This window comes from Ciconia boyciana, chromosome 3 (assembly GCF_034638445.1).
Source record: "Ciconia boyciana chromosome 3, ASM3463844v1, whole genome shotgun sequence".
Classification (NCBI taxonomy): Eukaryota; Metazoa; Chordata; class Aves; order Ciconiiformes; family Ciconiidae; genus Ciconia; species Ciconia boyciana.
Genome location: NC_132936.1, coordinates 84,448,015 through 84,472,495, shown reverse-complemented (window position 1 = coordinate 84,472,495; position 24,481 = coordinate 84,448,015). Strand labels below are relative to the sequence as shown.

The following is a 24,481-nucleotide window of genomic DNA, read 5'->3' as shown; positions in this document are numbered from 1 at the left end:
CTTACATTATTACATTAAATGCCTTCCATGGTCAAGTTTACTAATCCTGCTGCAGACAGTCTGTATCTTTAAATGGAGTTGCATCTGTAAGGTAATCAAAACCACTAAATTATATAAAAGGCCATAATGTGAAGATTGTGATAAATAACTGCTGTTCTTCTAACAGCAATACTGCTTGAAAACTGACTGTTATGGCTAATGTAAAAATTCCTAGTGCTTATAAAAAATAAGCATACTCAAAATATGTAAATTACATATATGCACAGGATGCATTAGATTTAATGCTTGCTGCTTTATTAAATTGATGTCTGACAAACTGTGTTTTGAAATACTTGGTAAACGACAAATACAAATTACATTATACCACCACCTCCTTTTTGACAAGGAGGGGAAGTTGGAATAGATTTTTTTTTTTCCAAGGAAAAGCTGGTTCACTTATTGAAAAGCAATTTTATTGTTCTCTTTAGAATATGTACATTACGCTATTAAATAATCATTTATTCCTGTGAAACAATTTGACTAATTATACATTCAAAACCTTAATTTGTGAACAGCCCTGCACCATATTCCTTTGACTTATACTCATGAAAAAGCTGTCCATGACCATCTTTTTGCAGCGGACATACGAGACCTTGCAACAAGAACAGCAGCCTGCATTTCAGGGAGACAGTCAGGTTACCAGTTCTTGAGCTCAAGCAGCTTCTGTTGCTTTCTCACACTTCTTCCTTCCATAGGTATTCTCACTAGATTTATTTTGAAAGCAGAGTACCTAAGACTTCCCAGCAGCTTCTGGTGGATGATACCCTTCTGTTTCAAGCTTTCTTTTATATTGTAAAAAGTCTCTTCTTTTGTCAAAATATTTAACCTGTTTAAAAAGATAAAAGATCTTCATCAGAAGAAACTAGCAGAGAAGGGGCTTTGTGCATCACAAATAAACAGTCTTTGATCACTGAACTTGAGGATCTTAATACACTAGTTAGGGAGATTCTTGCTCTGTTGAAATAGAAGACTAAAGGGTAGAGTGTGTTTCGGTTTTGTCTTTCGTGGGGTTTTTTTACCATTTTGAAAGCGCACTTCAGTTTCCTGTCATAACCACCCCATTACTTCCAAGGACATCTAATAAAAGTAGTCTATTGCTTTGCTCCTTTCACTGCTATGAACAAAGATTATTTGTAATACAAAGATAAGTCCAGCAGCTTTTCTACGGTATCACAGGCTATGTAACCTCTGAATTCATTGCCCAGAGCCACTGATGTGTGTGGTGCAAAGCACGGACAGATGAAACCACCATCACTAGAGGTGACGTATGGCAGAACTGCAGTGTTCAAAGTATGAGTCAATATAGCAACTGTGAATGTACCTGTCTTTTTTACTGACTTCAGTCTACTAGCTCTAACAGAACTGTTCAGCCCCTCAGACACTACTGTTACTCAAGGGCAGTGCCTATTAAAAAAGAATTGTAGCTTGATCTTAGGAAACTGAAAAGCACAACGTGAATGAGTTACATGTAAGCAGATGGTTTACTGTGAAATTATACTGCATGAAGGGTCTTTTTATGCACAGGAAGGTATCAGATGCCCATCTTAAGATGCCACGCAACTGCATGTCACCTCCCTTGCATATTAGCCTTTCTCCTTTAGTAACAGTAATTTCTGTGCGCTTCCAAAAGCTTCCAGAGTATCTCCCAGAACTTTTTTTTAAATTATCTGGAACAATAAGCCTGTATGCTTGTATAGTTGTGTATTTATCTGAAAGTTTGAGATCATATTTTCTTTTCCCTTTATACTATACACTACTGCCTATAGTTCCCGGGCCAGTAGTGGTCCGCTCAGGAGTTTTGATTTCCCAGCAAGACCGAAAGCGTGCACGCCCAGCGAGCAAGGACAAGGGTGCAGGGTTATCCCGGAGAAAGCGTAAGGCCGCGGACGTTCTGCAACCCAAGAAGCGGGAGCTGCGTGCCTAAGGAGGCAGGCGCGATTCCTTGTCGATGCAGTCGCTAACGGGCAGAGAAAGGCCCTGCCCGTTGAGCCCCTGCGTGGGGAGGCCGAGCGCGGGAGGACGCGCGCGGCGCGGCGGCTGCTCACCCACTGCTGCGGGCACCGCGCCTCGAAGGACAGCCGCAGCTTCTCGCACTCGGAGGCATCGCCGGCGTGCCTATCCAAGCACTGCCAGAACTCGTCCCGGGCCCCCCAGCACGCCTTCCTCTCCTCCATCGTCGGCGCCGACATCTTCGCTGCCCACCCGGACGCAAAGGGTGGCTGTCCAAGCGCGCCTCGCCCCCGCCGCTGCCCTGGCCGCGCTGCGAGTCCCCACCGCGCCTAGCCCCTTCCACAGCGGGGCCCGACGCCGCCCTGCCCGCGGTCCCGAGGCACCGGGGGAAGGGGGTCCCTGAGCGGAGGGGAGGCCCCGGGCCCCGCACCGCGCCGCGCTCACCCGCCCCGCCCGGCCTCGCGCGGGGAAGGTCACGGTCCCGGAAGCGGTACCGCGCCGGAGAGGAGCGGAGCGGAGCGGCGCCTTTCCTAGTGCGCAGGCGCAGCCCCTGCCGCCCCGGGTGAGATTGGCAGGCGGGCCGGTTGTCCCGCCCCGCGCGCGGGGCCGCCGTCGCCATGGGGACGGAGCTGCCGGGGCCGGGCCGGGCCGGACCAGGTCGGGCCGCGGGGCCGGTCCCGGCCAGCCCGGGCTCCCCAAATCCTCCCGTCCGCAGCGGCTCCCCCCAGGCCCTTCCGGGGTGCTCTTCCCCGCTGTGTCCTCTCGGTCGGAGGAGGCAGAGCCGCGGGTTTGCGGGAGGCGCGTGTAAAGCCGCAGATACTTGGTTTCGCTGGCTTGTACACAGCTGCGCGCACCTTGTACAAACCGCTCTGGAAATGTTTCTCGTGACGGACTCTGTCCCTAAGTCAAGCTGATAATAAAAACAAGGAATAAGAACTGGTTTACCCCAGTGGCAGAAAAATTTACCCGTAGTAAGAGTGATAAAATAATACCAGAAGCCTGGGGGCCGGCCTGGGTGCCTGCTGAGCTCAGCCTGGCAGCAACACCAGGCACGAAGCCTGCAGCGCTGGTAAAAAGCATCCAGGAGCAAACTGCGTTTCGTTATTTTATTTGGGATTCGGTGGCGTTTCCTCGTGACGGTCAGTCCCTGTAGCCGAGGAACGGATAGTCTTGCTTTTGCCCATCAGCCGCCTGGAAACGTGGAGCGGTTTTGCGGTTTCAAAAGCTACGGCGCGTGTTGCCCTAGTGACGCGGCGCAGGTTTGGGAAGGGTGAAATTTTGGCAGCTGGGAAGAGCCTAGCTCTGCCAGGTGCTGAGCCCCAGGTGCTGAGCCCCAGGTGCTGAGCCCCTGGCAGCTCCCAGGCCGGCGGCTTTACCAGGAGCTTGTCAATAGCCGGTGCTCCTTCTGGTGCGTGAGGCCACTCGGCAGTCGGGTCGGGGAGCGGGCGTAGCTGTCGACCTACCTTGAGCTGGTTTTCTTCCTTAGCATGTGATAATCCTGGCGGGTGGTGGTGGGCATGCTTTCCTGGTTCTCCTTGCAGGTGGCTCGCTTGTCTCGATACAAGGAAAGGTATTTTAAGAGAAGACCAAGGATGTGCACTTCTTCAGCAGAGCCCCCTGTAAGCCAACCAGATCTGGAGGGGATTTTGTTTGTCGAAATACCTAACCAAGCCCTTGGAAGGGATACTTCTTTGGAGCAAAGTGAATGTGACTGCTGCGGTACACTGTACGGTATATAACACTGTTCATGTTCTCGTCCCTTCCTATTTGCTTAACCACCTTCTGTTTGCTAGACTATGATAGGTAAGAGACAGAGACGCAGTAATTTATTTTCTAATAGAACAGGGGTTTTAAGGTGAGTGGAAGTCACTACAAAAGGAGAATTTCAATTATGTTTTTCTGTTGAAAAGAATTCATACAGAAGTAAATTTATATTACAGTTTACTTACAACCCTTTTGCGCTCAAGCTTTTGCGAAGCAAGCTTTTACGAGCGTGAATATTGAAAAGAAAATGAATGTTAAGTCTCAAGACTGAAACGTGATAATAGGAAGCGTCAGTTGTGGTTTAGATTTCAAAAGTTATGGTGTGTGTAATGCTGTTTGGTTACTGCATTCACGAAACAGAGAGGATAATGTGATTATATATAATTAATCACAAAGCCCAAATAGCACATCTGGGATATCTGTGATAAATAGTTTATTCTTTAATGACCTGTAGCCCAAGAAATACTCACCGGGGACAATGGTAAATAACTCTGTGTAATGGATATTATGGAAATTTAGTGATCTGGTTTTAGAAAGTGCATGAATAGAAAAAAAGACAGATTTATCTAATACATTTTTAATGGCAATATTTCCATTTGGTTAAACTGCTATCATAAGGAGGTGGATTTTTTTGTTGTTAGTTAGCCAATTCTAAGTGTCTATCTTTAGTCTTTTACTTTTGGGAAATGTGCCCAATAAGTAATAAATGGGATATTTATAATAGCCAGGCAGAAGCAAATGTTCTAGAAAGATGGGAGGCTGAAAAAATTCCAGATTTGTTAGGTGTGCTGGTTGCCACAGTTGAAGCCGTTGAATTACATTTCCATTTAGCAGTTAGTGAGATAGATGTTAAAGAAATAGATGCCCGTCTCCCACTTAAATGGTTGAACATCAGGCATCTCTCTGAGTGGATCGCTTGAGATGCTGTGTGACCAAATTTCAGATTCTGCCCATCTCCCACTCTAGCCAGCAATGCTTTAAAGTGAATTATGTGGAGTTCATGCAGCAGTTCAGCTCTCAGACCCTTTTGTGCCTGTTCTTACTAATTGGGAGACAGCACTGTGGGTGCTTTGCCTTCCAGTTAACATTAACAGATCTCTCATCACCTACAGCCTTACTTACCCCGTATTTAATTGCAATTTGCCCAGCAGATTCTGGATTGGCAACCATAATGATTTCTCCCTTCACTTCGGAAGCAATTAGCATGTTACAGGTGTCCCTAGGACTAATAATGCAAGCACTCCTTGATGTTCTATAGCTGTGTTCAGCTTTGTGCTTATACCAGGAGCTCAATTAATTTGTTTTTCTTGTATTGAAATATGCCAATATATGATCCTTATCTGTAATAGATTTTCAGGGAACTGAATTTAAAAACAAGTTCTTTAAGCAATGTAGCCCTGTGTCCAACTATTTATTTTGCTGGAAATAATAACAAAATCTTACCTGAGGTAGCCTGGGACATTTTCTTCTGTTGTTGAGCACCAAGTAGGTTTTTTTAATAAAAATTAAAAAAATATGTAGTGCGAGAGAACCATATATTAAGACTTTTCTCTTTCTTGCTTCTCAGATGTCCATTAAGGATGTAACTCTGACTCCTTTGGTCTTACAGTGTTCCTTGCTATGCCTGGTGAAAGAAAATAATTAAACAAAAAAAAAAAGCAAAACTCACAATTATTAATTATGGCTGGTTTTATTATTAAAAAAAGGAATAAATCAAGCAAAGAAACCCCATGAACTGCAAACAGTAATCGCCTCTTTCTGCTCCTCTTTGAAAAGGTTTTAACAGAGATTACTTAAATGGTTGAACATCAAGCATCTCTCCGAGTGGATCTCTTGAGATGCTGTGTGACCAAATTTCAGATTCTACTTTCATCCTTTTACTGGCTAAAGACCCTCATGGGTTACTCTTGGCAGTAGCATCAGCTTTGAAGATGCAGTCTGCAAAGGCAAGTGTAGAAACACTCTTTGTTCTTGTGGAGGGGAAGCATTTATACATCTTTATTGTTTAAAGTCTTCCTTACGTTGCTTTCTGAGGTTATTTTTGTGGTTTATTAGGGTTCAGTGAGACTTAAGTTCTCTTTCAAATAGGTCCTTCTTTAACAGAACAGGTGATTTTTATCTTTAAAATAGCTTTTCAAAAATCTTTTAAAAACTAAATAACCCTCTTGAAGAATCAGGCTTCAGAGAAGACCACTGATTTTTTGAGCAATAATTTTCTGAGCTTTGTAAGAGAATTGCTGAAGAACTGGCAGACAGTTAATGAATTCCTTAGTTAATAATTAATGAGTTCATTATTTAGTAGCCACTGATAATACTAAATGATATATGTTTATAAATAAAACTTCTTTCTCTTTACATAACCTTGCATTTAATACCAAATGTTTGCAAATAAAGATCTGAAAGAGGCATATTAGATTCCAAACATTTAAGAAATGTATACTGTACTTTCTATGGCCTTATGCAAGGCACTCCATTATTTCATAAAGACTACATGTTGAATTTTACCTTTATTAATTTCCTTTTAACAATAACATGCTTAAACTTCTTTGGATGAGTTAGCAAAAATTTAGGGGTTTGAGTGTATGAGGAGAAAGAAAACTGTAGCTTTTGTTTGGCAGCCTTAGCAAATAAATTTTCGGAATCCCTAAGAAAATGTGCATGAACACGTTATTTTTCAACTAAATGTGTGTTGGGGCTCTTACCTTGATTTCCTTATAATGCTGTCTTTGCTGGGTGTTGTGATGAGGATCCCTGCACTAGGGAGTGCCAGTGTGACATGAACATAGAGAATTAAGCACATGGCTTGGGACACTGAGGGAGAGACGGAGGAGGCTACCACAGCTTTCTGCGCGGTAGCTCTGCATGTATCAGAGGGCTGGGTGTGTTGGTTCGTCAGGTAGTGCTGGAGGGGATTTCACTAGGAAGGACTAAGCTGTCTGTGCAGGCTGTTATGGAGACAGAAGGAGAAAGAATAGACAGAACAGTGATTTTAACTTTCTCCAGACCTCTGTTTAGTGATCTGAAGCCTGCTGAGAAAAGGCTTGCTTGTCTTTGTGACCTCTCATGGACATCAGTGGAGTACTCTGTGGAACGCAGTCTGAAAATCACTAGGCTACCTAGAGGAGTGGTGATTATAATGAAGAAAAAAACCAAACAACTGGAGGTTTAGGATTCTTTCAAGGTGATGAAGTAATTTACATTAATTATAGGCACTTGTTTTTAATGCCAATATTCCATTTTTGTTCAGTTGTTAGGAAGGAAGAAAACAGAAAAAGGAGTATTTTGGGAAAAGCAGGCGATGGTAAGGTGGGCAGACTGACTAATTCTTGCTCTTCTGTTGGCTCCTGATTAGCAATTCTCCAAGCCCACCAAGAATGAGACAAGCTCGCTTTGCAGCAATGTTGATGCTCAGCTTTTTGCAAGAAAGCTAGATGGGAAACTGGGAACCTGCCTGCTCTACAAGCAGACTCCAATTTTCAAAGCTATGTAAATGGAATAAGAAAACTCATCTTTTGAGTTTAATTTGGATGCCTTCAAATTTCTGCGGCATGTTATGTACTAAACGCAAAGAAGTGGTTCCTAGTTCTCTCTGAGACTGAAATGCATCCTAAAATTCTTTATTAAAAAATCCAGCTGCATGATTGCGTTCAGGTATTGCATTTAATAATCCACCAGCTGTACCGATTACCTTATGTTCACTATAAATGTTGTCTGTGAAGCATAGGTGTACTGTACCAGATGGGATTGCTTACACATGCACGCAGGCAACATCGTTCTCAAACATGCTGTGTATTTGTTCCCAAGATCAATATTCATATTCTTAGCAGCCCAACTAGCAAGTGACATGCCTTTGACCAAATCCAAAATCACACAATGAAAAAGAGATGTTTTTGTTTACAAGTCAGGAAGGCATTTAAAATGTATAATTGGCAAAAAATCACAAGGAGAGTATTATGCAACTTACTCTGCTTACTAGGCTGCAGTCATTAAAGACTTGGCAGCTTCAGAAGCCAGAGGGACAGTGAGACCTATTGCGGGGAGACAGCAAAGCTATGTTCACTGGCCCATAAAGTATGCTTATAGCCAGCAGGGCAGGAAATCCAAGTTGAAGTTCACATTTTATAAGTCCTTACAAATCCTGCTGCATGGACCTCACTGGAATCCAGCTTTTAGGATTCTTTTAAGAATCATGTAAGAATCTTTTAAGGGTGTGGGTCAGTCGTGGGTATATGCAGAAGCTGGAGTTTGATGTAAATAATCTGTGGAAGTTAGCCAAGGCAGCCCTCCCCTAAGGAAAGGCAAAGGAGAAGTCTCAGTCTCTCAGTAGTCTTGTTCTTTCATGTTAAAAGGCGTCTGAAGGGGGAATGACTTTCCACACACTTGTCTTGGCCATTTTTTTGAGAGAATAGGAAGCACTGCACTTAGATTTCTGAAGAGTTTCTAATGATGCTTCTTACCAAAGAAATGAAGCTACAGTGGATCAAAACAGAAGCTTTTCTTGTGGACTAATAACTGGTTAGTGAGGCAGGAAACAGAGAACAGGAATAAATTATTGCTGTTCAAAAGGAGAGAGATTACCAAAGGAGCTGTGCTGAGGCCAGTCTTCTTGTATGTACTCCTAAATGTTTGGTCAAAAAAACCCCATTTACTGATCATACTTTTTTACTGATTCAGGAGAGTGAAGACTAAAACTGAGAGAGGATCTCTCACTGTCATGTGGCCAGGCAGCAAAATAGCTGGTGGCATTCAGCATTAATAGAAGTGAGGTAATGGACATGGTGAAAAAGTCTAAAATACATGGTGAGGGGCTCTAAATTTACTGTTGTCACTCATCAGAAAGATTCTCAACTTATGGTGGGTAACTCTGGTAAAGCCCATCTACTTCAGTTCTCTTCATTTTGGTGAAAGGTGCCCTGCAGGTTGGTTGCTGTTGTTCCCAATCAATGCACTGATGTCTGTCTTGAGATGTTAGGTGGGCTGAATCTAGAACTGGAGGGAAGCCTGGAGGTGAAGAGCTGGAAAACTCTTTTGAGTTCTCTTCTGAAGAGATCATCTAGTTCAGCAGTAGGATTAAAGAAATGTCTCTAGATCATTGCAGAGAGATTGCCTATAGCAGGTTCTTAAATACACTACTAATGTGAGCTCCACAACCTCCCTTGTTTAGCGTTTTCAAGAATTGTAACTCTCCTTATAAGTTCCACTCTCCATTACTGAGAAGTAAGTTGGTTGCATCCTAGTGTATCTGTAATGTGCAATGGAGAAATACTGATCGCCGCCTTCTTTAGAATGATCTTGTGCATATATAAAAATCCCTCCAACAGAGTTTCAGGTAGAAGAGAGAAATATGAGGCTTATTATTTTCAGAAATATTACTTTGAGCTACTGGTCCTGTCCTTAGGAATGTGATTTCCTCTTAAAAGAAGATTTTTAGGCTGCAGGTGGGCATCTGTTCATTTTACTTCCTTTTTGCTTTCACAAGATCTTTCAGCTCCTTTTTTTCTTATTTCCCTTGTTAATGTTCAGGACTTCTAGATAAGGTGCAGGTTATTATGGAAATGCTCTAGAACATGCCAGCTAAAGAAGAAAATCTAATTGCTTCTCTTTTAATAACGATGAGCTAATTAAACTAAACCATCAAAATCTACTACTGCTGGCAGTTTCTGCAAAGACAGCTTGCACAAGGACTGGACTGTGAAAGAAGCTTCTCAGCCTTGGCCTTTGCCAAGGAGTAGCTCAGGTTTGGAGGCCTTGAAGGACTCTGTCCTTTCTGCAGTACAAATCAGGGACATGGAGCCAAACTCGCCGTAGTTTATGACTTTACAGCATGTGCACAGACCCCATTTCTTCAAACTGGAGTTGTAGCAAGGGACAGGTGGGCATCTTCCCCTGGAAAGTGTTTCCCAAAAGGTATTTCTGACCCAATTCCATCAGCAGCTGTCCTGTGCTCCTGCTTTACACCAGCTGCATTGTTTCTGGCTTCTGTTCTTTCCCCATTCCTTGAAGAAACCCCCAGTCCCAGCCTGCTTTCTGTGTCCACGTAGCCCAGGCGGGTGACTGGTGATATTCCTAGGGCTTCTGAAGTTCTGGAGACATATAACATCCTTTTCAGTGAAGAGGAGAGGTGTTTCACATGTGTTTCTGTTGTGCAGATTTGTGAGTTTATTTGGAATATGATCCAGAGCTACGCAAGTCGATTCAGACTTCTGCATTCACTGCACAGGGAAACCTTCACTTTCCAGTGGATTTGCAGGCCTGTAGGTACAGTAGCAGAAACGTTTTGGACCAGAAATGGTGTCAACCTGGTGATGTTACCTTTCCTATAGGTTGAAGATACTGTCTGTATTAATCCTGACCAACTCAATATTGCACTAGTTTTGTTACAGAGCACTCTGGAGAGCTGGGGATGAGTGACTTGTCCCCAAGCTTACAGGAGACATTAATTCAGCCCCAGAACTTGGTGATCTACAGGTTCTGCTGGTATCCTCAACCCCCAAAACAGTTAAGCTGCATGTTGTTTTCAGTGTCTTCTGTTCATCTGTTGAGTATTGTGGTTGGATTTCTGCCTTTCATAGCTATTTTCTGAAGACTACTGATATGAATACAACCACCCTAGACAGAAGAACTGGAGAAACTTTTTAAAATAAACCCAGCTCTGACTCATGTGCTGATGAAAGGCTCATGCAGTCACTGTGGAGAGCTGCAATAAAAAATTACGATAAAGGTAAGCAGCAGGAGACAACTACAGACAACAGGCCAAGGAGAAAGATGTGCGAGGGAGGGGGGAACTGCTGTTCCTTCCTCAGATTCCTCACGGCTGTACTGTGCGGCAGTGAAAGCCGGCAGCTGCAATGGGGTCTGGTTGATGCTATTTGCTTTCCTGAGATTTTTTTTGACTTGCTGTTTTAACAAGCCCACTGGATCATTACTGGTTTCCCGCTTTGCTGGAGGAGCCAAGACACCTTGTGAGGGCTAAGTTGGGGCAGAAAGCTGAGGATCCAGGTCAGCCCTTGAACAAGAGTGCACACTGGTGGCTGGCAGCGCTCTGTGAGGGCAGGAGCCACGCAGTGATGATGCAGGAGACCAGCTTCAAAGGCAGCAGGCAGCAAGGCCTGATGCTGCAGGGACCTGCAGGTCTGCCTCAGGAGGAGGTTTGAGGTGGCCAAGGGTGGGCTCAAAGTGCTGGTTCCAGGCTTGTGTTGCTCTCTTCTGCAGAGCAGGTACAGCCCTGCAGAGCTGTGTGGGGTCCATACAGGCCAGCAGTGGGTCTGACTCGCAGGGTGCTGCAGACATTGCACACAGCGCTTTGGCCTCTGAGGGCAAGCAGGGGCGCCTGCCACGACTCAGCCCTCACCTCCAAGGCACTGAATTTGTCCTGGGAGTCCTTTAACAGCCCAAGGTCAGGAGGGTTCAGTCTTGGTTCACCTGAAGGGTGGCCCAGTTACAGTAAGTTTGCAGATGACACCAAATTGGGCAGGAGTGTTGATCTGCTTGAGGGTAGGAAGGCTCTGCAGAGGGACCTGGACAGGCTGGATCGATGGGCCGAGGTCAATTGTATGAGGTTTAACAAGGCCAAGTGCAAGGTCCTGCACTTGGGTCACAGCAACCCCATGCAACGCTACAGGCTTGGGGAAGAGTGGCTGGAAAGCTGGCCGGCAGAGAAGGACCTGGGAGTGCTGGTTGACAGCCAGCTGAATATGAGCCAGCAGTGTGCCCAGGTGGCCAAGAAGGCCAATGGCATCCTGGCTTGTATCAGAAATAGTGTGGCCAGCCAGACTAGGGAAGTGATCGTGCCCCTGTACTCGGCACTGGTGAGGCCGCACCTCAAATACTGTGTTCAGTTTTGGGCCCCTCACTACAAGAGAGACATGGAGGGGCTCGAGCGTGTCCAGAGAAGGGCAACGAAGCTGGTGACGGGTCTAGAGCAGAAGTCTTCTGAGGAGCGGCTGAGGGAACTGGGGTTGTTTAGCCTGGAGAAGCAGAGGCTGAGGGGTCTCTTCTCCCAAGTAACAAGTGATAGGATGAGAGGAAATGGCCTCAAGTTGCATCAGGAGAGGTTTAGATTGGATATTAGGAAAAATTTCTTTACTGAAAGGGTGGTCAAGCATTGGAAGAGGCTGCCCAGAGAGGTGGTGGAGTCACCATCCCTGGAGGAGTTAAAAAAACGTGTAGATGTGGCACTTCAGGACATGATTTAGTAGGCATGGAGGTGTTGGGTTGATGGTTGTACTAGATGGTCTTAGAGGTCTTTTCCAACCTTACTGATTCTATGATTCTATGATCTAACACCTTCTCAGAAGGGTTTGCTCTCTGCCTTGTCCTTCTGGTGGGAGCCAATGACTCCAGTTCCTTTCATTCCTCAGCTTCAGATCTGGGAAGCTCTGGCACTTACAGATGCACACACGTACCCATATGGACATGCTGCTTTCTTGACATTCTCCTAGTCACATCCTAGGCTTCACTGTCTGGAAGGTTTTGCTAAGCAGCTGCTCGCCGTCAAGTCAGGTGTTTATCATTAGGGCAAGGTGTTGCCTGGAGAAATATAGGTCACTTCATCTGATTAACTTGTCTATGTGTAGTTTAGAATTGCTTAACGTGGGTAAATCTCGCTTGCTCAGCTCCCACTCAGGAGTGAGACTGTAATAAAGTGCTGTTTGAAATCCCAGCCCTTGCACGTGTTTAGCCTGTTCTCGGGAAGGATGAGCCAACAGAAGCAATGACAGTTGCATCTGGTAAATCACAGAATTTACTGATGCTGCTCTCCATTCTGGTGCATAAATTCCCCCACGATCTGTACTGAATGTTAAAAAATCTGCTGCCATTTTAGTAATAAACACATGTTAGTTGCAGTTTTTAAAGTGGCATTTAGAGCCTTTTGGATACTTACCAGACTGCATCAAACACACAGTAAAACGGAGTGCAGAAATGACAGAAGATGCCCCTGGTTGGGACTATGGAAAATGGAAGGGCCGTCTGTACATGCTTCTCTGGCCTTGCCTCAGACAGGAGGCTTGGGGGGGGTGTGGGGTACTTCGAGGATGACAAATGATATGTCTGAAGATGGAGTAAACTCTGAGCTAGGAGCTTTGAGATCAAGTCTCTGTGTGTGCCCTTCAAACCAGTTATTAGAGTTGTACCTGCGCTCCTGTCCTGTGCCTTACCCTCCCCTGCTTCCCAAAGAAATAGGTTGAAAAGTTCGGGTGTGTAACACTGAATGGGACAGTAGTTGCGAGCAGCTTCCCACAGCCTCAGATTTTTGCTTGCGTGTGTAATCTCTGTTAGCAAGCCTTTAGTGTCTATTTGGCCGTGAAGAGATACATAGGGAACAACATACAGCCTGGACGAGGGCCTAATTATTAATGTACAAACTCACGTCCTGTCCGTAGCCCCTAAATACCTATTAGCGTATGCATTTATGGCTGCTCTCTGATGGTTTCAAAGGAAGGTCAGCTTTTCAAAGGAAGGTCTGCTTCTGGTGGACGTGTTTCCTGACTGCTGCCTAACATCAGCCCCCTGGACAGATTTGTCCAGGAAGTCTAAAGTCTAAAGGAGGAGTCTAAAGCTCCTCCTGTTGAGGACAGCCTGGCAAGCAATGCAGCAGTTGCAGCCTTGGTTGCTTTGATGATCTTGTCTCTCCCTTCTGATCACTTTGGCCAAATACTACCCACAGTAAAACTGGAATAAAGGTGCAGTCAAGAGAAGGAAACAGATAGCATTGACAGAGGCTGAATTTAAAATCTTTTATTATTTAGCTTTGCCAAACAGATAATGGAATCTTAAGTTGATTTGCTAAAATGTTTTTAAGTGGATGCCACCCCTGCCTGAGACAAAGAGGGCCTCAGTGGCAGCAGGGACCCTTAGGCTATGGCAGCAGTTCAAAAGAACACTTTTAATTTTGTATGCAACAATGTAAACTTCAAAAATAGTAAACTATAACCTTTCCCCCCCCCCTTTTTTACATAGCATGTGATCTATCACAGATAGAAATTTAATGGCGAACCAAAATCGCATAAGTAAACATCCTGGTGCTTACAAGTTTCATAAAAAGTGTTACATTTGATGTAAATATTCTTACATTTTTAACTCTTAACACTCACAATTATGGAGTAAAAGCAACTGGCGATTCACCCCCTTAGTCCGTGCTCTCAGACTGTACATCAGCGACCACGCTCTTGCCAGCCCCTTTGATCATTTTTGGTTGGGTTGTCCCACACATGACCAAGACTTCCCCTTCCTCACACTGGTGTTAATCAAGCGCAGCTCCACACAGGGGTAAAACCTGTGCAAGTGAGGAGAGAACCAGGTCTCCTGCACGCCAACTTGCAGTCCCCTGGGCCCCACGTTCCCACAGAAGCCACGGCGCATATGGGGGGCACGGCCTGATGTCGGTGGGAATTTGGGGTCCCCCAGGACTGCAAGCCTTGAGCCCTGCCACTGCAAGTGCCTCACGGCGGATCCTGGTTCTGCGTGGATAAAGACAAGAGTTCTGTAGAAGGCACTGGATTTCTCTTGCATGATTTTAAACGTGGACTACAGTCATGTGCAGAATAAGGAGATTTGGGCTCTAAACTGCTTCCTCTCTAGTGCTTTAGTGCAAGCATTTTTAGCGCTTGAATTTTCTCCTGGTTGCAGCACAACATGCGCTCATCTACACAGAGTGATTTCCAAACCTCCTTCCTTCCACTCTTCCCCCCATCTTGCCATCCCCGAAAAGATTCCCTTTTGGTTCCTTGAAAACTTTCAGAGTACAGCTCTGGTCAAAAATAAATGTGTGATGTAGCATAGCATTTGTTTCTTTTAAATCACAGTGTGCAATGCATCATTCGCTACCTAATGTTCAAAATGTCTGCCCTGCTTTTCATGAAAATCATTCTTTAAAATAACCTATGCAAATATATTTTGACTATATATTACATTCATTTAAAAAGAGAAGAGAGGTTCTTGGTTTGCAGGTTTTTTTCAGTGTACTACTTAAGTGAAAGGTCTGATGTGAAAAAAGTACAAGCAAACTGGACATGCCAAGACTCGATGCCTTAGATGGTGATCATATCAAAACTGTACAGGTATGTACACCGTGTTGGACAGGTGTGCTTCTTCCCAAGAAAAGACCTTTGCATCATCATATATAGGGTTAACCACAAAGTTTTGGTAAAAAGAGCATTTAGTGAGCAAAGGATGACATGGAGGGGCGAGTTCTCCGGCTTTTGTTAGGCAGTCCTGAAGCAATGTCGCCATTCCCTTCGGGGATTTCTTCCTTCTTCCGCACTTTGAGACGCGTGAGGAGCTTTATTACCCAGACGTCCCATTCCTCTGGCAAGAGCAACAGGAGGAAGCCCAGGCCAATAATGATGATGGCGATTACTCGGACACTGTTGAAGACAATTTCACTCGTGTAGTGATCAACAACTGCATGGGACATGGAACGAGTGTTATTATGTGGGACAAAGCATTAGGGCAGTATCCCCTTCCCTCCCCCTCACCTCCCTGGCTCTGAAGGCTGGCTGGGGCAGGAGAACATGACCACGGAGGAGATGGTGGCAGGGAGACGACCCTTCCTGCTGGGTTAGCACACAGCAGGTACGGCCCCCTCCAGAGCAGGCAGAGCTGGCCTGTGGGCTCAGGGTGCAAAAGGGGACGTTGCCTGGAGCTGCACTTCTTGTCTGCAGCAGCATCTTGTCCCTTGCTTGCACAGGAACTCCCGCTGAGGTCCAAGTACGCAGAGGAAGGAGCATTTCCCTTCCCTGGCATGGCAGCTCCTTTGTGCAAATTTTTCTTCTCAGCCTGACTGCCCCGCTGAATAAGAAACCCTGCACACCCTGAGCCGTGCACACACTCTGGTGGGGACCACACCGCTCGGTATGAAAATCTGCCGGGGCGGCCAGCAGTGCCTGGCTCAGTGTGCGTGTAGTCAGCACAAAGCTGGGAGCTGCCACCTGCACCGTGGCACCAGTTCAGCACGCTGGGTTTTAGGACCCTGGTTTGGGAGAGGTGGCTCTGGCTTGGGCCAGGGTTGCCTCTGCACCCCCTTGCCCAGCCCTCTTGGGCTCCGCAGTCTCTTGGCTTTTGCTAAATTTGAGAAAACTGTCAGAGGAATGTACCAGGCCATGCCCAAAATTTAATTGTCCAGTGCTCTTGATAAACAACACCCGCAATGTTCTTTACCAAGGTAAGCAGAATTACTAGTACATATTTGCTTTAAAATGTAAGCAATTTTATTTGTTTCAATTTAGTGTTAAGCTTGCCTTGAAGAAATCATTAAGAACTGATTTCTATTTCATCCATGAGTTTTCATCCCACCCCAGAGATGGATGACTTAAAATCTACTTTGTTTTTCAGTATGCAGGCTTCTTCGGACAGTAACTTAAAAAGCAATTCTAGATATTATGAATATTCATGTAATATTATACAATACATATCTGACACATAAAGTATACATTTTTAATTAGTGCCATCTCTGTAAGTCTTTGAGAGAAGATGCAAAACATGTTTAGTAAAGCTATTTGCTTTTATCCCTGTTGTGTATTTGAAAGGCCACAGATTTAATGTATTCATTAAGATGCAAAAGGCAGAAATTCTTACCTGCATTCACTGGGACACTCAGTACAATTCCAAGAGAAATCAAGGTGGGGTATGTAATAGCAATCCCAAAATTTAGTAGAATATTGAATGCTGAAGAAGGAAAGAAAAACACCTTTTACTACAGTGAAACTAACCAGAGGGAATGCCACTTGAAACATTTATGCTTTATTACTCCCTCTGTATGCTGTTCACATAGAAGGCACAGTAACTTCTGTTGTTATTCCAGGAAGATACCTGCGGACAGACGTCTGTCTGCTGCATGTCTGCCTGCCTGAGACATTGCTGTTTCTGGAGAACTCTATATCCCATGGGAGGCCAGCGGCAGGATCAGGTGCGTACAACCTGTCTCTCAGTGTACTGTGCAGTGATTCCCACTCTCTATACCGATCCGCTTTGCCCTGCTGAAAGACTAAACGCTTGTCAGCTGGGAGATTTCAGCCCAACAGTCGCTTCTGGCTGAATACATTTTTGTAGAAAAGCTGCCTCCAGCTGCAGGGGGAAGATGCTGTAAATCTAACCCTCTTCCAGACAGGAACTTGCTAAATATAATTTCATACAATGAAATTATAATATCGTTATAATATCATTACAACTCAATGATTATAATATCACTCCATGGTAATACCATACACTGTTCATGGAGTGTCTCATGACAAATTAATAATTGCTTTGGACCAAATTCACCCTTGTTTTACGGTGATTAGCTTTAGCAAAGTCAGGAGAGACTTGCCAATACTGAACTTGTCAGCAGCTGGGGCTCTGACTGTCTTCTAGTAGTACCTATACATTGCACACCCCAGCGATCGCTTGCCAAGTTCTGCACTACTTGCTTACGGAAAGTAAGCAAGTAGTGCTTACTTTCACTATTGAGTCCACTGGTAAGTAAACTGGAGGTACTTTAGAGTCAAGCGTTGTGACTGTTCAGGGTGAAAGGAGCTGGGACTCAAGACAGGGATGGAGAAGGGCTATTTCCAGTAGAAATGAAAGGAAGGTTTTAGGAGATGTGATGCCATCATCCAGTTTAGGGACCAACTGTGGCAGCACAGTCAACACGACTAGTTTAACAACGAACGGCATCACATGTCTGATGACCATGAATCATTAAGGCTTAGATTTGGCATCCCTCCCAAGCTGGGTTCCCTTGGTGGCACAGCAGTGGCAGCAGAGGAGAGGAGTGCCACCTACCAAATTCCCATCAGTGCTATGCGGTGCTACATTTGCAAGTTTTCTGCTCTTTAGGAATAGCAATTAGCTGTTACTGAAGTCAGCGGAGGTGCTGGAGGCTGACCTTGACTGGCCTGGCCCAAGCTGCTTGCTCGGGGGATGCTGATGAGCCCAAGGTAATGCCCTGCCAGCAGGGCTGCTTCCCATCACAGCCCAGGCAAGTGTCGCTTGTCTCCGTGACACCGAGTTCACGAGTAGGAGTTAGGACAAGCTTTACAGTTTAGTCCCACAGCACCTAATGACGGCCACAATATTTTGGCTTGATAATAACAGCAGGAGCGGGGTCTACGTTGGCACCTAGGAATGGGCCCTCTGCATGATTTCTCAAGCTAATAATTAGGTTGAAAAGAAGGGAAAACAGCTCCAGTATGTCAGAAGCCTACAGCTTCCCCCCACGGCCAGTTTCTGGCACCCTCCTCCACCCCGAGCAGTGCGAGAGCCCCCGTCTACTCACTCAATAAGAGAATCGAAAATCCGCAGAGGTTTCCCCAAGGAACGATGTCGAAAGAGCTCCAGTACTCCACTTCGGTAAAATAAAGGATGACAGGAATACAGGTAACAAAGAGGACATTGAAGACAGCTAAGACGGACAGGAATAAGGCAGCTTCTCCAAATTTAGCACTGCCCAAAAGAAGTTTGAATAAAACCTACAAGAGGAGAACACATGGGTTTCACTCTCTCGCACCGCTCCTCTGGAGGGCTGGTGTCCTGGCTCCAGTGGCTCCCGGCATCCTGGCCCGCTGGCCAGCGCTTGTGGCCGAGGGGCTGGGTGCTGAGCGGTGTCAGTCAGCACCTATGTGGCGATGCTTGCCACACACTTCACTTCACGGCTGCTCGTGAGGCTGTGGAGAGCAGCTCGTGTGCCCCAGCCTTCTCCCTCCTGGCACCCCCCTGGAGCACAGGCAGGGGCAGCTGCCAAGTGAGCCCTGGTGGGAAGGGGACTCAGCGCCTTTGGCCGTGCACCTCCTGAAAGGGAAGGTTGCTCACCCTAGCCTAGACCCTTCGGTCTGTTTTCTGCATGCCCCCTTTGGGAAAACCCCAGGAAAATTTGACATTAAATACAGAAGACTTGGTGGAGCAGGGTAGGGGGAGCAGAGGAAGCAACGTGTTGAGGTCTCCCTGCGTGAGACATCCCTGTGCCAGCCCCTCTCTGCCAGAGAGGAGGGGGCAGCTCGGGGGCTGTTCCCTCCCGTCCTCATTCCTTTGCTTTGACTGGCCCGTCTACCCAGGAGGGGGTTTTTTCCTGTGGTGTGAATTTCTTCCTCCTCCTAGACACCGGGTGGAGGAAGGCTGCTGAAATGGGGCACTGCGTGGCCCAGGCGGCCTGCAGGGCATCTGGGTGACAGGCTCGTGGGTGGCGAGACCAGCACTGCCCCATGCAGCCCTGGAGAAACCACCCTCGGTGGGAGCTGAGGCTCCCCCTGACATTCCTGACTCGACCTCCTTGGTGGGGTTTTAAAAGTTAGATTTGGTCAGTGGGAAGCAGCACGAGAGGAAATGACAAATACTTAAAAAAAGAAAAAAAACCTTCCCCTTAAGAACCAGGTTCTCTTCTTGTAGATACCAACTTCAGCAGCTGCACACAGGAGCAACTCCTTTCCTCTGCTGGACTCACTTCCAGTCTATTTTTTAGGAAGACAAATGAGGTTTTATACCAATGCATAGCATGTCCATTTTCTCTGAAGGAGGGAGCAGCTTGCTGCCCCGCAGACTCAGGCAGTGAGGACCGCAGTGTCTGTGCACCTCCCGGGGTGCCAGCCCAGCCCGCATCTGCCCGCGGCGGGACCGGCTTGTCCCCAGAAGGCAGACAGGGCAGCCGCAGCCCCGCAGCCCAGAGCACAGCTGCAGCCTGACTAATGACACCGCGGGGAGGGATTTAAAAGCTTTGGTTCGCTAGTGGGAGAAAGAGAGAAGAACCGAGGGGTGTGAGCGGCCCATCTGCGGAGCCCCCGCGGACTGGGCTGGGGTCTGCATCAGTTTTCCACCACAGAACTGCAGAGGATCCGGTGGATCCCGTGGGGTCTGGGTACAGCTTTCCCCTGCCACGGGCTGCAAACCAGGAGAGCGACTGGACTCTGACTTACCGGCTTGTGCTGGGATGGTAGGCCCCCTCGCTAGGGTCAGTTGGCTCTTCCCTTTGCCTAACCAGAGCCCGGCAGGCAGGTCTGCAGGGCTGCCATGCTCGTGGGGCTGCTGCCCACTCCCACCACCTCGCAGCCATCACTGGCCAGTATAGCTGCATTGCCGCTCTGTCCTCGCATGCGGGGCGCATTGCAGACTAACACCCTGCTGGCACTGCCACCATCACCTCCCCGTGCATGGGCTCTGGTGGAGCAGCCCTGGGACCCTCTGTCCCCCCAGGGAGCAGAGGTGCCCTGGCAGAGGGGGCAGAGCTAGGCTCTAGCCTTGAATAACCCTCCCTGCCTGCAGATGACTCCAGAGCCATGGCATTTCCTGGGGTCTGGAGGGCCACGTCTCTGGCCTTGCAAGGAAATGCTCTTTAGAGGAAAGAGCTGTATAAAACTTCATGACCTCCCTTATGTAAGACATAGGCCGATCTGAAAAAGTGAGCAGAAAGCATTGCAGCACAGCACTGAGGGACACAGACAGATGCTTCTCAGTTTGGCAAGTCTCCCTGGATTGCTTGTGTTAAGGCTGCAGGGCTTGCCTGGCCAGTTTGTGTTGGAGGACTGGTACAGTGCAATTCATTAGACCAGATGGAGAGCTCGACACCTCATCCCAGTCTCCACATCCGAGCCAGGGTGGGTGAACTGCACCCTACAAGTGCGTATTCCTCTCTCTGGACTGCGACTCTGCACGCCATGAGCAGCACAGAGGCAAATCCACATACGTGTCTCAGGGTAAGTGAAATGGCTCTTTGCCCAGCAGAGAAGGCTGCATGTCATCTTACACATAGTGCAGCGTGCCTGGCTGGTCAGGATGAGACCTTGATTCATAGGCATGTGCTTTGGATTTTAAGCAGGTGATTATTTCCATGATAAGCAATGCTTCAAGCCCAGCGTAGGCTATGTATGCCACCGAAGGAGGACTGGCAAGGGGAGGTAACACAGTGACTTGAAAAAAGAAGCTAAATCTCTGCAGGGCACTTCCAGAGTGAGTAATTAAATCCAGCACCTATGGAAAAGCAGCCTCATTTTTCAAGAAGGTGGGGCATCTGTAAGTCCTCCTGTGGGCACTGGAGAGGACTCTTCCCAGGAAATAAGAGTTTTTATCCTAAGTGAGGGCAGACATCAAAGCAAGTGAAGACCTGAATGCAGTGTTGGAGAGTCAGTGTGTTTATGGCAGAGCCCCTCAAAGAAGGGCATGTGGCACTGAACTGCGTGAAGGTCTGCAAGTAAGACAGGAGCAGTTAAAGTGAGTGACGGGGTTGATTGATTGGCATCTCTCTGGGGGTGAAGACCCAGGTGTGCTTACCTTGTAGAGAGCAGACATTGAGGCAGAGCCCACCACCAGGGCTATCCCAATAACGGAGTGGCTGTGAAACCCATCAGCGTACGTCATCATAACTATCCCTGCAATAGCAAATATAGCAGCCACGATCTGGTTGGAGAAAGAAAGAAAGCAAGCAAGCGTTACTGGACAACCCCCAACATGGAAAAAACATGAGAGCAGCTTTAAATGAGAGGGCAGTACTTTTGCATCACCTGCTCCCCTCCTTATGTAGAAAACGAGCAGCAAGCCCAGGCCAGTGCCCAAGGAGCCGACGTGCCTCCCCTCGTGGCTCCCCTGGCTGCAGAGAAGCTGCGGGCAGAGCTGCGAAGGAGCGGCTGCCTCGGGGCGGTGCGCGGCGGGCCAGAGCACAGGGCCCTGTGTCACGGGCTGAGCCGAAGGGGGGATTTCATCTCCGTCACTGAGCCTCCCCATCGGCGAGACCCCGCAGCCTGTGCGTGACAATAACACGCAAGTAATAATTCCCTGGTGCTTGCAGGAAAGGCTCTGAGTCCTGAGGAGGTTTTGGAGAAAAAAGGGTTTTCAAATAAACCTCATGCAACTACTTTCCAGTTCAGACGTGTCATTTCAGAGAGCAGAGGGAGGCTCGGGCAGCTGGCCAGGCCCACAGCAATGCCTGAGGGGGGTTGTCCAAAGGAAGGTAGCATTCACGAAGGAAAGGGACAGGCTGCCCCTGATTCAGCAGGGTCAGCAAGAGACCCCTGGCTTCTCTGGGACTGTCCTGCCAGGCGCCTCAAGCCTCCCCACGTGCTAATTCTGGGGTGAAAGGGGCTTTCTGCCTGCTCCGTGCAGCCTGGCTCTGCAGTGGTGCGAGGGACGCCCTGCTTGGACCACATCCCCTTTGGCTACACAGTCACGGTGATGCTTCTAAGATGATTGGGATAAATGAGTTTATTTTGACCCATAGCTGGGTCAGTGCCAGCCAACCGTCTCCTCTCCCGGGGCCAGACTGGGGTTTTAAGCCCCATCCACAGCCTGCAGCTGCCTACATGTCCAAGAGCAATGGCCTCCCCTCACCTTTCCCGTTCACCACCAGAGATGCTGGGGCTGCTGTGAAGATGCAGGGGAAAGCCTGTGTGCCAAGCTCTGCTGCCGCCTGATGAGCAAGCTGTGGTGGAGGGGACCCCTTTACCAGCTGCAGGTCCCCATCCCGGCAGCACCAGCAGCTTCTTCCCTGGGTTGAGCTGGGGCTGGTGCCAGGGAGCACCTATAAAGCTTCCACAGACAATCCCCCAGCAGATCCCTCCTGCACGCTGACAACAGCTCCAATTTCCCCTAACAGGAAAATGCCCCATTTTTGCAAACAGAAGGGGATCAATTTCTCCAAAGGTGTTGCTGTAGAATGGCAGGGTGGCGTAAGGGTAGAAGAAAGCCCGAATCAGCAGAACCTGACACTGCCTGGAAAATACCGAGTCTAGAAATTGCTGTACTGCTGTTCAAGATGCTGCATGAGCACAGCTTCGGTAAGCTATGGAGAGGCAGGGTTTCCCCCAGCTGCTCAGCCCCTTGCAGGGGGGGCCCAGCCGAGGGGCAGCGGGTTCTGAAGATGCTGATTTATGACCTGATCAGAGCGGAGCCCGGTGCAAGCTGCAAAGACTGGGTGTACATGCTGCAAATTTGGGGAGGTTCAGATATGGCATCTTGGCTTGCAGCCCTGTTGGCATCCGATCTCTCCATGCACAGCTGTGGGGCATCATTTCTAAAGCGAAGCTTGGCGGTGGTGTAACTGGGCCCTACAGTCCTGGACAGGCTTCTTTTTAAGGCAAGGAGAGAAAAAAACCCAATGCATGGTTCCACAGCAACATGGGGCTGTTTCAGATAGGCAGGACTGAAGGAGCTCAGCAGCCCTCAGCAGTTCTCTCATGTCAGCGTGCTGGTGCTTGTCAAATAAAAATTCAGACACTCTGTGTGGCTTCAGAGGCACAAGAAAAAAGGTCATCGAATGGGACTAGCATGGGGCAGGTGCAGAACACACAAAAAGAGATTTTTTTTCCTTCACCCAACATATAATTCAGCCAAGGAAAGCTCTGCTGTTGCACACTGTGGATGTGAAAACTTTACAAGGATAAACTCATGGAAAAAAAAAAAATCCATCGAGAACTATTAACTATAGGAACATCGCTTCCATCTCAGGAAGTCCTTGAGCCTCAGATTGCTGGAGGCTGGAAAGTCTCATGAGGAAATATCATTATAGGCTTTTCTTTTTTAGACAGATTTTTCTAGGTGTCCACTACAGGCAGCTGCTGGAGCCAGGCTGCTGGGGCAGACGCACCTTTGCTCTGACTCAGTATGGCTCTTTGTAGAGCTGCAAGATGCATGGCTCGGACTTATCTGAAAGATGGCAACTCCAGCCCTTCAACATCACCTGTGCTACAGACCAGGTGACAAAGAGTGGAAGATGCAGCGTTTCCTCTAGCATCTGCTCCAGGCATGGCCGTCTCCCACCTGAGATGCGTGGGGCTCATCCAGGCTTCACTGGAGAGCCGGGGGGAAACCACAGCCACAAGTCAGGCTGGGGCAAAGGGCTGGTACCTCCATGTGCATTGGCGAAGGGAGCCTGCCTGAGCGCCTGCGGGCGGCAGTGGAAACTTGCAGGGCTGTTTTAATGAACTGCAGAATAAAAAGCATCCAGGTTTGCTTTCAATGTCAGGGGTTGGCTGACTCCAGAGCACCTCCCTGGAGGCTGGGTCTCTGCCCAGTTGCAAGGAAGACTACTATTTGGGATTTGATAGTTCATTTATTTCCAAGTCCCACTGGCAGGTGTGCTTGTCTATACGTTACGTACGCAGGAGGCACTTGCAAGCAATGGCTCTCTTGAATCCTGAGCTGTTTTATTTACTGTAGCACAGAGGGAAACGCTGAAGTCAAAGATCAAAGCAAATAAATGCAGTCTACGAACAGTTTTGCTGGGGCGGAAGTCCTTGCCTCTTCTACCAAGCATGTCACGAGTGTCAGATGAGTCTTGGCCTCGCCTGTCGACATACGCTCTCTCTGGAAGCCTTTCAGCCTGTCTATCAAGCACGTCGTTAGTGGCGGTGACAGGCTGCTTGCACCCCACCACACCACGGCTACCGGCCTGCCGTTACTTGCAAATGCCTCAGCACTGCAGGGCTTGCAGAGGCCATGCTTCAGGCGCTCACAGCTTCATTACAGGTGTGTCTTCTCTGAAAGCAATACAACAGCTCGCAGCCCAGTTGGACTGTTGCTCTGGGCGCAGTGAAGGGAAAGGGGGAGAAGTGTAACGTCCTTACAGGAGATGTAGGCACTTACAGGCGCCTGAGTGGCAAGGATGGGATTTTGTAGCTTGCTCTTACATTTAAATTCCAGCCAAATTGTGATTTAAGTGCTTGTAGAGCTAGTAGTTGCACTTCAGAAGGCCAAGTAGGATACTTGTACGTGCTTAAACCCCACTGAGCCGCTGCCTTTCTCACCTGGCCTCTCCTCCAGTGGGTGTGAA

The 24,481-nt window shown here is 47.6% G+C and overlaps 2 protein-coding genes across 3 annotated transcripts in view; both read right to left on the bottom strand.

Annotated features, from left to right (window-relative positions):
- Positions 1 to 278: 278 nt before the first annotated feature.
- Positions 279 to 2,509, bottom strand: COA6 (cytochrome c oxidase assembly factor 6). The gene is made up of 2 exons (XM_072857989.1): positions 2,085 to 2,509; positions 279 to 865 (listed from the first exon to the last, which is right to left on the bottom strand). The coding sequence occupies exons 1-2, from the start codon at positions 2,226 to 2,228 to the stop codon at positions 770 to 772; spliced, it is 240 nt and encodes a 79-aa protein (XP_072714090.1). The 5' UTR covers positions 2,229 to 2,509; the 3' UTR covers positions 279 to 769.
- Positions 2,510 to 14,855: 12,346 nt separating this feature from the next.
- The window catches only part of SLC35F3 (solute carrier family 35 member F3), a 190,537-nt gene continuing 180,911 nt past the window's right edge, over positions 14,856 to 24,481 (bottom strand). For both annotated transcript variants that reach the window (XM_072857986.1, XM_072857987.1), the window contains 4 exons: positions 20,989 to 21,114; positions 18,008 to 18,200; positions 16,330 to 16,419; positions 14,856 to 15,156 (listed from right to left, as the gene is read on the bottom strand). In XM_072857986.1, the coding sequence (XP_072714087.1) occupies positions 14,912 to 15,156; positions 16,330 to 16,419; positions 18,008 to 18,200; positions 20,989 to 21,114 (654 nt within the window). In that variant the 3' untranslated portion in view covers positions 14,856 to 14,911. The remainder of the gene's footprint in view (positions 15,157 to 16,329; positions 16,420 to 18,007; positions 18,201 to 20,988; positions 21,115 to 24,481) is intronic.